Source organism: Lynx rufus, unplaced genomic scaffold, assembly GCF_022079265.1.
Source record: "Lynx rufus isolate CCGP_SWC_20201006 ecotype Redwood Valley unplaced genomic scaffold, mLynRuf1.p SCAF_5, whole genome shotgun sequence".
Lineage (NCBI taxonomy): Eukaryota > Metazoa > Chordata > Mammalia > Carnivora > Felidae > Lynx > Lynx rufus.
In genome coordinates, this window is record NW_025814867.1 from 15376434 (window position 1) to 15392787 (window position 16354).

The 16354-nt window shown below is 40.4% G+C and overlaps 1 protein-coding gene across 8 annotated transcripts in view; it reads left to right on the top strand.

Annotated features, from left to right (window-relative positions):
* The window catches only part of NEK10 (NIMA related kinase 10), a 208433-nt gene that overhangs the window by 37220 nt on the left and 154859 nt on the right, over positions 1–16354 (top strand). For 7 of the 8 annotated variants that reach the window (XM_047100309.1, XM_047100310.1, XM_047100312.1 and 4 more), the window contains 8 exons: positions 10–149; positions 2162–2223; positions 4248–4325; positions 6145–6209; positions 10012–10114; positions 10218–10346; positions 10935–11072; positions 14163–14208. In XM_047100309.1, the coding sequence (XP_046956265.1) occupies positions 10–149; positions 2162–2223; positions 4248–4325; positions 6145–6209; positions 10012–10114; positions 10218–10346; positions 10935–11072; positions 14163–14208 (761 nt within the window). Of the gene's footprint in view, positions 1–9; positions 150–2161; positions 2245–4247; positions 4326–6144; positions 6210–10011; positions 10115–10217; positions 10347–10934; positions 11073–14162; positions 14209–16354 lie in introns of all 8 variants that reach the window. The other variant, XM_047100316.1, reaches the window with a different exon arrangement.

Genomic DNA, 16354 nt, shown 5'->3' on the forward strand with positions numbered 1-16354 from the left:
CGTTTTCAGAGACAGAAATTTTGTTTCTGATCGTTCTTCCATCGGCAGCCTGTCGAGTGCAAATGCGGCAGGCCGGATCCAGCAGCTTCATTTGTCAGAAGACCTAAGCCCTCGGGAAATACAAGAAAATACTTTTTCTCTTCAAGCAGGTACTTATATAATACTGTTATCTTATACTACTTGATACTGGTTAGCATATTTTTTTATTATTCTGTTATAAAATTAGTGTGATGATATTAATTAGGCACAATCCATGTAGAAGTCTGAAACTCCCTGGTACTTGTGTTGGGCTTGCAGGTTAGTGATGCCACAAACTTTTCTCTCCCTTCCACATTCTGAACACATTGAGAAGTCAGCATAGAAGTCAGTTATAAAGAGAGCAGAATATTAGCTTTATTATCGGTAAAGCTGGAGTAGAGAATTCAGCTTGCTATGTGGCCAGAATCATGGTTCCTATACTTTCTAGATCTCAGAGCACCCTCCTTAAGGGAGACTGTACAATGCACATACTCGTTCCCCGGGAGCAAGGGAATGCCTTCCTTATTCCACGTGAGCTCCTAAAGACAGGACAGAGCCTCTCTCGCCACACAAAAGCAGAAGCAAGAATGTATGCGCACACTTTTGGCAGTTTGGCACAGCGCCGAACGAGGTTCACACAAGGGCACCTGGCCTTTGCGACAAGTGGGGCTTCGGTGCTGCTGATCAAGCTGGGTGCCTTGAGGTGGCTAAGGAGGGGAGCAGAGAGGCACTGGTGGGTCAGCAGGAGGGCAGGCAGGTCCCAAGAGGAGAACAGATGTGTCATGGGGAGGACGAGAGGGGGTAGGAGAAAGGCAGGTGTTCTATGCTCCCTAGTATTTCCTCCTGAGGACTGGGGATGTTTCTTCACAGGCATATGAAGTCAGGGAAATAGAATCTGCTCCTCGAATTGCCGTTTCTGCTTATTCTGAAGGCCTCCATCTCAGTATAAGGGCCCTTGCTGGGGGTTTCCTGTTTGAAGTCTCCCCAGGAAATGTAATCGAGCTGCCATCAGAGTTCCTGGGATTTCTAGGCCTCTCTCAAAAAGTGGATGAGATCCATGGTGCTAGAGGTCAGAGGGGCAGTTACCCCCATGTTTGGTGGTAGGCAGATTATTACCTGGGAAGGGGCACGGGGGGCCCTTGGGAGCTGGAAGTATCCTATCCTATTTATTCATCATAACGGCAGTAGTTACAGGGCATGTAGATATGCAGTATCTCACCAGACTGTACACTTAAGACATAGCTACTTCATACAGCTTGTTTTATACTCCAATAAAAGGGAAAAATTTTTAAAGTTAAAAACATAAGTGCTTAGAAGTAGGGTCTGAGTTTTTGCTCGACCCACTTTGATGGCCACGTGGCCTTGGACAAGTGCCTTCACCTCTGCAGACTTCAGTTTTGCTCATGTGAAAGAGTGGCGGTCACCATGATATCAGTGTTAGAGGGTTATCGTCGAATGATACGAAGATATACAGAATGCCTGTCGCCCAGTGCAGGGCTAGCACGAGGGTTGCATAAATGGTGCTGTAGGGTCAGCATATTTTTGGTAGACAAGAAGCAGTTCAGTACAGAACGTCACGGAAGGCTGCCATGGTGGCTGTAAGGAGGCGGGAGGGGTAGTGCTCAGGGCATGGGATTTAACATCTGACACACCGCGCTTGGACTTCTGGCCCCTGGCACTTACTGAGTTCTGTGGCCTGGTCTGTCAATCTTTGTGAGCCTCTGTTTTCTCATCAATCAAAACGGTAATCATAGTACATACTCGGATTATAAGGGTTAATTTGGATAATGTATTTAAAGTTCTCATTTAGTCAACCATTGCAGAGGTATTTATTGAGCACCTGCTATGTGCCAGGCACACGCTGGGCACTGGGGATCATGATGGAGCTGCCTCCTGGTACACAGTAAGTGCTCAGTAAAAGGCGGCTGTGGCGTGTACATGCACATGAATTACATGGAGAGCAGAGTTAGGCACCCCTGAAAGTCAGCTGCCCTTCCCCCAGGGCCGTGCCTGAGGGAAAGGTACTGTTTTCTGAGGAGTGAGTCCGCTAACAGAATTCCCCGCGGCGGTAGAATATCGAAGTTAACAGTGTCCGGTGCAGTCAGTGAGGACGGACGTGATCATTTGGTGGTTTTCCTTCCAGCCTGCTGTGCTGCCCTCACCGAGCTGGTGCTGAACGACACCAACGCCCATCAGGTGGTCCAGGTGAGAACGCTGCTCTCCAGGGTCCGGCTGCAGACCCCACCTGCACCACTCGCGGACCACACCTTAGGGCAAACTCTGTATCCCCAGAACACAGCTTTTGGGATCCCATGCTGTGGTTTTCAAGTATTTTGATATGTCTTATTTAAGTTCTAGAACGCCATTTTATATTCCTTTTAATTTTTTATTTATTATTTCTTTTTTAAGATTTTGTTTTTAAGTCATCTCCACACCCATTGTGGGGCTCAAACTCACAACCCTGAGATCAAAGCCCACGCTCCGCCGACGGAGCCAGCCAGGCACCCCAAAAATTCCACTTTATATTCTTATCCTTCCTCCTTTAACTCACTTGGGTTTGAAAGAACTGCTCTGTATTTCATCTCTCATGCTTATTCCCTACATTGTGTGCGATCTTTTTCATTTTCTTTATCTTTTTTTTTTTAAAGCTATTTTAGGGGCGCCCAGGTGGCTCAGTCGGTTAAGCGTCCGACTTCGGCTCAGGTCATGATCTCACGGTCTGTGAGTTCGAGCCCCGTGTCGGGCTCTGTGCTGACAGCTCGGAGCCTGGAGCCTGTTTCGGATTCAGTGTCTCCCTCTCTCTGACCCTCACCCTCCCCCGTTCATGCTCTGTCTCTCTCTGTCTCAAAAATAAATAAACATTAAAGAAAAATTAAAAAAAAATAAAAGCTATTTTAAACCGCTTTAATTCTGGGTATATAGGATGCTATGAGTTGAGGATGGTGGTCACTTGAACTAAGAGTACGTCAGGTTGTTCAGCTAGAGGTGACTGAATCACACGCCAACAAAATGTTTATTGCCCAGAAACCAGTTTCACAAAGCTTGATTCATTAATCAGTCCACTACATATACAGTAGTGTATACACTACCCGACTTCATCTTCAAAATACATGAGAGGTAGTAAGAGATCAGATCACCGATGCTCAGAGTCCCGAGGGGAAACTCAGCAAACCAGGAGGCCGCGGGGGAGCAGGGCATATGGACTTGGTCACATTGAGGTTCAGTTCCTAATATCGTTACCTGGTGGCTTGGCCACTGGAAAAAAATGACTCAGCCTCTCTAATAGTTGGTTTTGTCATATATAAAGCAGGGAAATTATAGACAAATTCACAGAATAGCTATAAAGACCAAATGCATTAAGGCAAGTAAAGCTCTTCACAGTTATAATGTAAGTGCCCCCATATAACAGAGTTCAGTAAATTAAATATTTAATAGATAATCGAAAGGTAGCAGTAAGTTAGCACTTTTTGTTCATACTGCCATGTGTATATTTGCATTAGAGTATAGAAGGATCACTTTCTATACTTTAGGCTTTTCATGCATAACCTTCATTTTTTAAATCTATTACTCTTGTTTCTTTTATTTTTTCCATTTTCTTTTCTACAATGATTTATCTATGTGTATTGTTTAACTACCAAACTATAAAGGGAGAAATTGTATTCCATAATCAGATATTTAAAATGCAAAGTATAAAGATATTTGTATCCCTTTACTGTGTGCCATATTTTTATCCCCTATTCTTTGTTTTTAAAATATTTAAGGGGAGCCTGGATGGCTCAGTTGGTTAAGCGTCCAACTCTTGGTTTTGGCTCAGGTCATGATCTCGTGGTTCATGGGACTGAACCCTGTGTTGGGCTCTCTGCTAACAGTGTGGACCCTGCTTGGGATGCTCTCCTTTTCTCTGCCTCTCCCTTGCTCACTGTCTATCCCTCTCTCTCTCAAAATAAATAAATAAACATTAAAAAATGAAGTATTTAAATTACTTTAAATTGACATGCTTTATTATTTATGACTTTAAAGACAGCTGAAATTTTAAGATTGTGGCTCCAGTGTTTGGTGCTACATTGACATAGTTAATATTCCCCTATAAGTTTACACAAAGTTCCAAAATTATACTAATATTTCTTCTCTAATATTAATTTTTGAGATTGTTTAGTTGCTTCTTTGTGCTTGTGTTTCTTTATGGCATTGTCACTGTCACTGATAACATGGCCCTTTTATTCTTCCAGGAAAATGGTATATATACAATAGCAAAGTTAATTTTACCAAACAAACAAAAGAATGCAGCAAAAACTAATCTGTTACAGGTAATAAGCATGTCCATTGTTCTTTAATATCAAGTTACTGAAATCTGGGGAAACTTTAATAGTACAATCTGTAATTTTTAGCACTGGTCTCTGTACTGACTGTGAGGGAAAAATATCTGGTGAGGGAGGCTGGCATGAAAACAAATGCTGTGAAAACAATATAAAAGGCTTAACAGTAGTTTCTCTGGGGTGGGAGGTGAATTAGGTGATTTTATTTATGTATTTCTTTGCTTATCAGTAAGTTCTATTTTTTCAAAATATGCAATACTTGCTTACATGTCGGAAAATTGTAAGAGGAAATCGATATTCCATCTTTAAGCATGGACCACAGTCAGTAACACTTCACCTTTACAAAGGAAGGCCTGTGAAATGGATCTTGGTGGATGAGAAGAGACTTGCTAAGTCAATAAGGAGATATGAGTGGGGCAGCCATGGCATCTGCTACAGGGTGGAAAGGCATTCTGCACAGAGGGAACACCATGTGCAAAGTGCGAGGGCCTGACAGCTTAGAGTGTGCTTAGGCTGCTGGGTGGGGCTGGGGTGCATGCTCAGGGAAGGGGCATGAGGCCTCGCTTGCGGGTAAGAAGGGGGCACGTTACTGCAGGGTCCTGTGTGCGTCAGGGGACAGTGTCCCCGAAGGCACCGGAAAGATAAAATCCGATTTAAAGTACTTGCAGCTCGTATTCCCCCCCATGCCATTTAGAAAAGGACATAAGACACCACGTTTGCCTCCATTCTGACTGAAGAGCTCCCACCCAGAATGACAGTCAAGACTAGTAGAGAATTCTTGGTGGTATCTGTGGGCTGGCAGGCAGAAGAGAGCTACCCGTGACGACGGACAGGAGCGGGACTTAATTTCCTTGGTGCACCACAGGCGTGTGGACGTGACGTTGGACAGCAGATTAAATCAAACCCATCGTGCAGATGCATTTTGTTAAGCCAGGAGAGGGTTTTTAAAACTTCAAATTGAAATGGTTTTTGAGGAACATTTGTGTCCTCCTTTCTCACTGCCTCCCCTGCCCTCCACCAGGCTCTTTAACATCATTGTGTTGTCTGCCTGGCTTCTCTGGGCAAGTTTATTTGTCACCCTTCTGTATTCAGACCACTAATTTTATGAAGGATTCCACGTTCGAGTTCAGCAGACCTCGATCACCCCAGTGGTGGCCTATTATACAGGCCCAACTGCAGGCCGGGGGCTCTCTGGTTTTTTTCTTGGCATTGCACACTGTCAGACATTTAGACATTTATTTTTCTTTGGTAAAATCTCACAGGCCTCTTTCTGAGTGTTCTCGGGAGTTACTGTAGATTGTTGTATTTGGGGAACGCTTAAGACTCTTTACTCAAGAGACCAATTTGTCAAGTTTGAGTCCAGTGTGCCTGTGGCTATTTTTATATGTCATCATTTCGAGTGTTTATTTTCTCATAGAAGCCATATAAATATCGAGGCATACATAGCAGGCTAGAAACAAAATAAACCTTGAGCTCCTGAAAATCTTTGGATGTTTGGTTTTCTCAGAGTAGGAATTTTATTTCTGGTCTCTGTTCATTTTGTACTTTCTAGAAAGGAATTAATGACAAGTCCTGAGTGAAACAAGGCCAGCGTCATAGCGTTCTACACCATAAATGCTTTCTTAAAGCATGAGACTTACCCCAGGTATTGATGGATTTCATTTTCAGTCCTAAGCTTTGGCTCCCATGTAGGCCAGCCACTCACTCACAGTAAAGCCACTGTAATGTTTAGTTCATGATAATGTTATCCTGGAAATGTTTGCATTTGTCGAGCTACCATTTAAGAATCCCATATCCTTTTATTTTCCAGTGTTACGCGTTCAGAGCATTGAGGTTTCTATTCAGTATGGAAAGAAACAGACCACTCTTTAAAAGGTATGAGCTTAGAGAAATTTATGTGATCAGCGGTCATGAGATTGACCTGTTTGCACACACCTGATTTAGATGCAAACAGTAAGAGAGGAATGAGTCAGTACGTAGAACATGTGTTTTCAGATTTTCTAGAATCCACAGATAACAAGAATTACCCTAGTGATATCTTAACACTGAAAGTGAAGTAAATGCGGAAGAAAGAGAAGGAATCAATCACTCTATCAATCCAACTTTTCTTAATTACTGTGACTGCTATGGGTTTTAGTTTTCCTTTTTTCTTTTTTTTTGGGACATTAACGTTTTATTTTATTATTTTTTAATATGAAAATTATTGTCAAATTGGTTTCCATACAACACCCAGTGCTCATCCCAACAGGTGCCCTCCTCAATGCCCATCACCCTCCCTCCCCTCCCTCCCACCCCCCATCAACCCTCAGTTTGTTCTCAGTTTTTAAGAGTCTCTTATGTTTTGGCTCCCTCCCTCTTTAACCTCTTTTTTTTTTTTCCTTCCCCTCCTCCGTTGTCTTCTATTAAGTTTCTCAGGATCCACATAGGAGTGAAACCATATGGTATCTGTCTTTCTCTGTATGACTTATTTCACTTAGCATAACACTCTTCAGTTCCATCCACGTTGCTACAAAAGGCCATATTTCATTCTTTCTCATTGCCAAGTAGTATTCCATTGTGTATATAAACCACAATTTCTTTATCCATTCATCAGTTGATGGACATTTAGGCTCTTTCCATAATTTGGCTATTGATGAAAGTGCTGCTATAAACATTGGGGTCCAAGCGCCCCTATGCATCAGCACTCCTGTATCCCTTGGGTAGATTCCTAGCAGTGCTATTGCTGGGTCATAGGGTACATCTATTTTTAATTTTTTGAGGAACCTCTACACTGTTTTCCAGAGCGGCTGCACCAGTTTGTATTCCCACCAACAGTGCGAGAGGGTTCCCGTTTCTCCACATCCTCTCCAGCGTCTATAGTCTCCTGATTTGTTCATTTTGGCCACTCTGACTGGCGTGAGGTGATATCTAAGTGTGGTTTTGATTTGTATTTCCCTGATGAGAAGTGACGTTGAGCATCTTTTCATGTGCCTGTTGGCCATCTGGATATCTTCTTTAGACAAGTGTCTATTCATGTTTTCTGGCCATTTCTTCACTGGATTATTTGTTTTTCGGGTGTGGAGTTTGGTGAGTTCTTTATAGATTTTCGATATTAGCCCTTTATCTGATACGTCATTTGGAAATATCTTTTCCCATTCTGTCAGTTGCCTTTTAGTTTTGTTGATTGTTTCCTTTGCAGTGCAGAAGCTTTTTATCTTCATGAGGTCCCAATAGTTCATTTTTGCTTTTAATTCCCTTACCTTTGGAGATGTGTCAAGTAAGAAACTGCTGCGGCTGAGGTCAGAGAGGTTTTTTCCTGCTTTCTCCTCTAGGGTTTTGATGGTTTCCTGTCTCACATTCAGGTCCTTTATCCATTTTGAGTTTATTTTTGTGAATGGTGTGAGAAAGTGGTCTAGTTTCATTCTTCTGCATGTTGCCGTCCAGTTCTCCCAGCACCATTTGTTAAAGAGACTGTCTTTTTTTCCATTGGATATTCTTTCCTGCTTTGTCAAAGATTAGTTGGCCATACATTTGTGGGTCTAGTTCTGGGTTTTCTATTCTATTCCATTGGTCTATGTGTCTGTTTTTGTGCCAATACCATGCTGTCTTGATGATGACAGCTTTGTAGTAGAGGCTAAAGTCTGGGATTGTGATGCCTCCCACTTTGGTCTTCTCCTTCAATATTACTTTGGCTATTCAGAGTCTTTTGTGGTTCCATACAAATTTTAGGATTACTTGTTCTAGCTTCGAGAAGAATGCTGGTGCAATTTTGATTGGGATTGCATTGATTGTGTAGATGGCTTTGGGTGGTATTGACATTTTAACAATATTTATTCTTCCAACCCATGAGCATGGAATGTTTTTCCATTTCTTTGTGTCTTCTTCAATTTCCTTTCTATAGTTTTCAGCATACAGATCTTTTACATCTTTGGTTAGGTTTATTCCTAGGTATTTTAGGATTCTTGGTGCAGTTATGAATGGGATAAGTTTGTTTATTTGTCTCTGTTGCTTCATTATCAGTGTATAAGAATGCAACTGATTTCTGTACATTGATTTTGTATCCTGCAACTTTGCTGAATTATGTATCAGTTCTAGCAGACTTTTGGTGGAGTCTGTCGGGTTTTCCATGTATGATATCATGTCATCTGCAAAAAGTGAAAGCTTGACCTCATCTTTGCCAATTTTGATGCCTTTGATTTCCTTTTGTTGTCTGATTTCTGATGCTAGAACTTCCAACACTATGTTAAACAACAGTGGTGAGCGTGGACATCCCTGTAGTATTCCTGATCTCAGGGGAAAAGCTCTCAGTTTTTCCCCATTGAGGATGATATTATCTGTGGGATTTTCATAAATGGCTTTTATGATGTTTAAATATGTTCCTTCTATCCCGACTTTCTTGAGGGTTTTTATTAAAAAAGGATGCTGAATTTTCAAATGCTTTTTCTGTATCGGTTGACAGGACCATATGGTTCTTATCTTTTCTTTTATTAATGTGATGTATCACATTGATTGATTTGCGAATGTTGAACCAGCCCCTCAGCCCGGGAACGAATCCCACTTGATCATGGTGAATAATTCTTTTGATATGCTGTTGCATTCGATTTGCTAGTATCTTGTTGAGTTAATGTTTTAAATGGATGACATCAAAATATATGCCTGTTCTTATGCATTCAGAAATGCCAAAGTTGGCCTAATCCTTTGCTCTTAATCCATAGAAAAAGTATTTGTCTGGATGTCTTTCATAGGGTAGGTGCTCATTTGAAGGGGAAAGGGCTGGGTTTTCTTGGCTCACGAGGCTGTGCTGGTGAGCGTGACAGAAACATCACCCCCTTGGGAAGAAAACAGCCACCTACATGTGTGGTCTGCCTGGCATTGTATCGGGCAGGCTGGCCAAAATCATAGGCCCAAGTTCTTACTAGGATTCTACTGTTAAACGGCAGAACAGAAAAAAGAGCTTACGTTAATATAATGCCTTTTGTTCAGAAGCATTGGAACATTTTATGTTGTTACTTTATTTACAAATGATCCTTGAATTTGAGGGAAGAAAAGTGAGTAAAATTATTATAACCTTTTATTTCAAGGCCCTAAACCCTTCATTTTTGTGGACTTAAAAGATTTTACTAAGCCCTTGAAACCAGTATGTTGGAAAGGATGCATAAATCTCTCCATTTTTTTTTTTCATTTACCTGTATTTTTATTTTATTTTCATGAAACATTTAACAATGGGGTTAGTATTTACCTCCTAGGGTTAACATGAGGACTGAATCAAATGGCATTTATGTAAGTGTTCAGCACTCCATAAACACCCCATAAACATTCCTTCCCCAAATGTTTAATGCCTGCACCCCTAAATATCTCACAAATAAGGTCTTTGTATAACCTGTATCATAACGTGAGATCTGCTCTCTTAACAAATTTTCAAGTGTGCAGCCCAGTATTGTCAATTGTAAGCACAGTGTTGTATCTCTAGAAACTTTCCTCTCTAGTGGCTCTTCCTTATCCCTTAAGAACTGTAGTTCTAGTTCATTTTTGTGAGATACGCTGGTGAGTACTATTTGCCCCCGCTTTGTTGATATCCTAAGGAAGTTAAATTTGCTTAATGTAATGAATCTGTGAATGGGTTAGCTCCCAAAGGGAAGGAATGAGGAACAGTTACCAAGACCTACATGAAGTGTATGTGTGTGCATTTTCCCTGTAGGCTTTTTCCCACCGACCTGTTTGAGATCTTCATCGATATAGGACATTATGTTCGTGATATCAGCGCTTATGAAGAATTGGTATCCAAGTTGAATTTGTTAGTGGTAAGTCCTGAGTTTCAAATACTTGGGCAGGCTGCTGTGTGGGCAGGATGCAAATTATCATAGTGCCCATTTCCTTGTTTTTTTTTTTTTTTTTTTTGGTTAGGATGATGAACTGAAGCAAATTGCTGAAAATATTGAAAGCATTAATCAGAATAAAGCTCCTTTGAAATACATAGGCAACTATGCAGTTCTGGATCATCTTGGAAGTGGGGCTTTCGGCTGTGTTTACAAGGTGATGTTGCCCTTGGAGAACACTTCTCTGACCTTCCCAAGCAAACTAGATATCCCACTTGCACACACCCATGCAACCGGATTGGCGCCCTCATTATTGGAAAATAGATACGCAAATTAGATTTTTGCCCATCAGATAGCTGTACTGATGTTATCTCAGTACAGCTCTCAGCTCTAGAAATTGGCCACTGGTCTTTGAAGACAAGAGCCATTATTAATGTCTCACCAAAAAATAGTAAAAATGGCTTGTCCTAGTGCATGACACTTTCTCTAAATTCACACCAGAGTTTTCGATAGGTTCCGGGTAAAATCCTACTGAATGGTGCAGACCGCCCAGGAGAGAACCAGTTTTTTGAACTGAGTTTAGGGTACATACAAATAAAATTGTAAAAGTTCTGTTGCTTATTTAGATTATTTAGATTCCTTGGTTGAATCATGTGACTTATTAACCTATCTCTTTTCCCCCTCTTTCTACCCCCACTTTATTATTATTTTTATTTTGTTTTATTTTATTATTTTATTTTATTTTATTTTATTTTATTTTATTTTATTTTATTTTATTTTATTTTATTTTTTGGTCTTATTTTAGGTTAGAAAGCGTAGTGGTCAAAATCTTTTGGCAATGAAAGAGGTCAATTTACATAACCCAGCATTTGGAAAGGATAAAAAAGATCGAGACAGCAGTGTAAAGAATATTGTTTCTGAATTAACCATAATTAAAGAGCAGGTAAGTGCTTTTCTTGTTTATGAAGATATGTACCTTACCTAAATGTCATCAGTAGAGTTCTTGTGCTATTCTTGTCCATGCTATTTAAGAACTGGTTCTGTTTAAAATAATTGGCATTGAAGTGGTAACATTTTAGTTAGATTTTTTTCCTGAGGCTTGACATTGAACCACAGAAAGAGTTTCTGGAGTTTATATCAAGGTTTGGGGTGCAGAATGACTGAGTTTACAAGAGAATGCCTCATATATGAAACATCCTTCTTTTTAAATTGCAAGCACATCCGTTTCCTTCTCATTAGAGTAGAGAATATTTGGTTACTTAGTTACGTGCATAAGCATATGACTAACAGTTCCCTGACTTTTGTCAAGTGGAATCAAGCTGTTAACATTCTTCAAATACAGCTATTAAATCTAAAAGTAGATTTCCAAGATGGGTTATTATTTATTGGCATGAGTTGAATATTCTGACATAATGTAACAACTCAATTACCTATCATTATGAAGGTGTGTTTGGGGAGAAAGAATAAACATGTCAGAAGAGAAGTGAGGTTGGATTTTGTGATCCAAGAATACATGGGTTTCTTTTTCAGCTTTCCTTATTTATACATTCATCGTGGATACTGTTCATTTATAACTCCTGTGGAGAACCACCAGCTTCACTGCGTTGTGTTCTCCAGGAGTTAAATTTGTATAGTGTCTGTGCTGGGACTTAAAGATCATTAAATATATATGATCTTTATTCACTGAAATCTGCAGTTCTTCTCCAGTTCACAAATTACAGTAAATACTATCATTAATAGACTGGATTTTAAGAAGCCAGTGTTTGCTCGTGTTGAGGGCACCTGCATCTTTGGGAGTGTGCTCTCTCACTCTAGCACAAGGCTGGAGCGTGGCTTGTGCTGTAAGCTGATTTAGTATCGTCATTTGAACTCCGATCTGGATACAGTCCCGGCCAGTGAGCTAGGGTCCAGAATATGACTCTTTTGCTTACCTGGCCCCTTATTGTTTAAAATCTGCTGGCCACTGGAGAGTTGATGAGGCAGATGTTGTTTTAGCACATTTCCTAAGAAAAGAAAATGTCCGGGCGGGGACATTTAAGAGGCACGTGTTTGGACTTTGAGATAACTCAAAATTGTACAGTTGCACTCTTACCAGAGGACTGAACCAATGGAAAGGATAGTAAATAACCCTGAGTCCTAAAAGGAAGAGGGGATAGCAGACAGAAGTGACAGAAATGGAACTAGAGAAGGAGAGTATATTTTTTAAGATTAAGACTAAGCTGCAGTAAGAAAGAGGCTCCACAATACATTGGCTTAAACGAGAGGTCTCACAATGCAACGGGCTATTTCTCTTTGATGTAACAATCCAGAGTGAGTGGACCAGGTTGGGAATGTTCTCCGTTCCACGCAGTCATCTGGGGGATGTTGGCTCTTCCTCTCTTACTGTGCTGCTGCCTCCTAGGGCATTCATTGTCTTCATCTGTAGGGTTGAACCTACCACAGGCATATTCACATCCAAAGAGGGAAGAGGAAGAGCGTGAGGGTCGGGGCATTCCCAACGTTTAGGACTCAGACCCAGGAGCACACGTTTCCCCTTACATACCCTTGGTGCGAACTTAGCAATAGTCCCTCTCATGGCTACAGGAGAGGCTGAGAGATACAATCTCGTGGGAAGCCATGTTCCACTAGAACTCAATTGCATTGGAGGATTGGGCGGGTAGGAGTTTGATGGACAGTTACGAGATTCCCCTTCAAAAAAACAAGAAGAAAGACCAAAAAGAAACGCAAGCCATTTGTAAATGAAATGAAATGTCAACAATTCTGAGATAAAAGAAATTTCAGTTTGCCTAGACACTTAAATTATAAAAAAGCAACTATAAACATTTTAGTATACTTGTAGAAAATGAAAGTTTCGAAAAAGCAGAATTTTCATGTGATATCCTGAGGTAAACCTACATCAGAGAGAAATTGTAGGGGCATCTGGGTGGCTCGGTTGGTTTAACAACCAACTCTTCATTTTGGCTCGGGTCATGATCTCACTGTTGTGGGGTCGAGCCCCACATAGGGCTCTGAGCTGACACTGTGGAGCCTGCTTGGGATTCTTTCTCTCCCTCTCTCTCTGCCCCTCCCCTGCACACTTTCTCTCTCAGAATACATAAACATTACAATAACAAGAGAGAAATTGCACTGAAAGCTTCTTGAAAGTGGCCAGGAAGACTTCACTCAAGACTATCGAGATAGAAGTCAAACTATGGCAACAGGGGAGAGAGATTGAGCTCAACTCCAAATACACCAGCAATAGCTAGTATTTACAACCAACAGGCCAGGTGAGGGGGGTGAGTAGGTGGAAAATTACTCAAAAGAACTTCATTAGCTATCAAAGATGGGGTGATGAGGAACTTGATTGGGTATCAGGAGTGGGGAGATTCTTGCTAACCTGACTTGGCAGGATTCTTGATGACACAAAGCAGGGCAAGAATGAGGCCTAGTCAAGAAGAGGGCTTAGAGAAACCTGACTAAAGTTTGGCCAAGAAGGGAGTCCTTGCCAACTATTATAATTTAAATGGAGTTAGTAAATCTTAGATTATTTCAGTTTCATACTAACCAGTTTGGAGAGCATAGAAAGATACAAAATGTAAATAGAAACAAACAGTATATATAAATATTTAAGTGGTAAGGAGTGGTAAGGAACAATGGTATACATATTCAACACAAATTCCTTCATTTCTGTTTCTTCTCAATGCAATGTGTGCGTGGTGTTGGAATGGGGAGAGCTAAATGAATTCTTCAGGTTACTTTGAGTTCTAAAATTTACCTAAAATGTTAAATTAGGTGATAAAACACCATCAGTTTTTTTATTTGATAAAAGGCTCTATGGGAGATTGCTATTTTCAGATTAGTTTTGTAGGTAGCAAATAAAAAGAATCCAAAAAGTCTCAAATCTCAGTTAGATGATATCTTAAAATGCTTAATTTTATAGATAAATATAAATACAGTAATTTTCTTATTGTTTTCAAATATGAAGTCCAACTAAATTGTGAAAACAAGTTTATATATTGAAGTAATGTAATGTTTGTTATTTATTTTCTTCTAGCTCTATCATCCCAATGTTGTACGCTATTACAAAACATTTCTGGAAAGTAAGTATGAGTTTTCATGATACATGTGTAGGTGTGTGTGTGTGTGTGTGTGTGTGTGTGTGTGTGTATATACATATATATATGTATATGTATATATGTATATTTTATGTTTATTTTTTTGAGAGACAGAGAGAGAGAGAGAGACAGAGCTTGAGTGGGGGAGGGGCAGAGAGAGAAGGAAACACAGAATCCAAAGCAGGCTGCAGGCTCCAGGCTTCCAGCTGTCAGCACAGAGCCCGATGTGGGGCTCGAACTCACAAACCACAAGATCATGACCTGAGCTGCAGTCAGACACTTAACTGACTGAGCCCCCCAGGAGCACTTCATGATATTTCTAATTAAGGAAAAGTTTCTATATTATATACTTTTCCACTAGAATGTCACAAAATAAGCTTAATCAATTCTTTTCTTTTTTTTTTAACTATTTTCTCAATTTGTGGAAGACCTTGTGCATCTCTTTCTTCATCAGTGAAACAGTGGTATAATCAATGACCTAAAGATACAGCTATAAAGGACTTAGACTCCTGCCTGAAAGACACCGCATGAACAAAGCAAACAGTTATTTGGGCTATTTTCTCTCTCACACACACAAAACCTTAGTAGGATCAGGTGAGAAGCAAAGTAAGGGGTGCCTCTGGGTGACTCAGTCAGTTAAGTGTCCCACCCTTGATTTTGGCCTAGGTCAAGATCTCGGCCTCGGGTCACCACCTCACAGTTCATGAGTTCCAGCCCCACATCCATCTCTGTGCTGACAGTGCGGCGCTTGCTTGAGATTCTCTGTCTCTGTTCCTGTCTCTGTCTCGCTCAAAAATAAACGTTTAAAAAAATGAGAGAGGCTTAAGAAGCTTAAGAACAATGAGAGAAATTAAGAATCATGGCTTATTCAAGACAAGGTGGAAAATTGTTTTCTTGGCTTAGATGACATTTTTCACCCCCCCAAATAAATTCAGAGGGGATACGTCTTTAAGATTTCTTTTACTTGAAGTTCCGATAATGGCCACAAGGTGGCAATGGATCCCTGACTGATTCTGCAGGCAGGTCATCGGTGCGGAAGGTTGAGGTAAAGCCAAATTCAGTCACAGGTTTAAAACAATGCAGGACCTTTGACTGAAACAATGAAAGTACTGATAAACCTTGATGATGTGCATCGCATATGAGGTTTAAAAGTAAATCATTTGGAGGAAGGATGTACAAAGCAATGGTTGGGACTTCCTCATTGCCTCTTTGTAAGTGCTATTATTATGCAAACCTATCGTGTACTGTGGCATTTTATGATTTTGTCCATCTCCCTCCCCCTGGATGAGTCAAAGGAACGCAGTGCTGCAACTGTCCAGTAAATCCTGGCCCCCTGATAATAGAATTCTTGATATTAGAGTCATTTCTTACAATTTAGCGCACATCCCATTAGAGGTCAAGATTGGCTTCTGACTTGAACTACTGAAGTGACACAACTTATCTTAAATTAGAAAAAAAATACAACTTTTACAACCTGACATCTTCTGAAAAGAATTGGAAGTGGCTTAAAAATACCTAAAATATGATCAAAGAGATTAGGGAATTGTGAGAAAAGGAACAAAAAGGTAGCAAATTAAAAATGAAGCTAAGGGATGGGGGATGGGTGAGACGGGGGAAGGGAATTCAGAGTACGCCGAGTATTGTATAGACACGGCACACTCAGAACTAATACAACCTTGTACGTTAATTATACTTCAATAAAAAAAGAAAGTCAATTAATACAAGAGAGGAAAAGTTATGCTAGGGGTAAGATGAGTACATACACTGAGTGCTTCTTGGGATAATGAAGAATGGAAAACAATACAAATGTCTACCTCTAGGAGAGTAAACGATGATCCCTCTGTGTTGTGGAATACTATGAAGGCAGCAGAAAGAAGGCACGGATCTGTGTGCACAGATATGTCGGGCTGTTGAATAAAAAAGTATTAAGTGGTGGCACATGTATCGTGCGATTTCATTTCTGTAAATATTGTGTACATACATATTTTATATGTATCCAAAACATCACAGATTTCACATATCACTACATTGTTAATAGTTTCATATCGGTTTTGGAGGAGAAAGTAGAATTTACTTTGTTTCTTGGCACCCAAGGTAAGGAGATGAGCACCGTTATGAGGTTCCCAGTCGC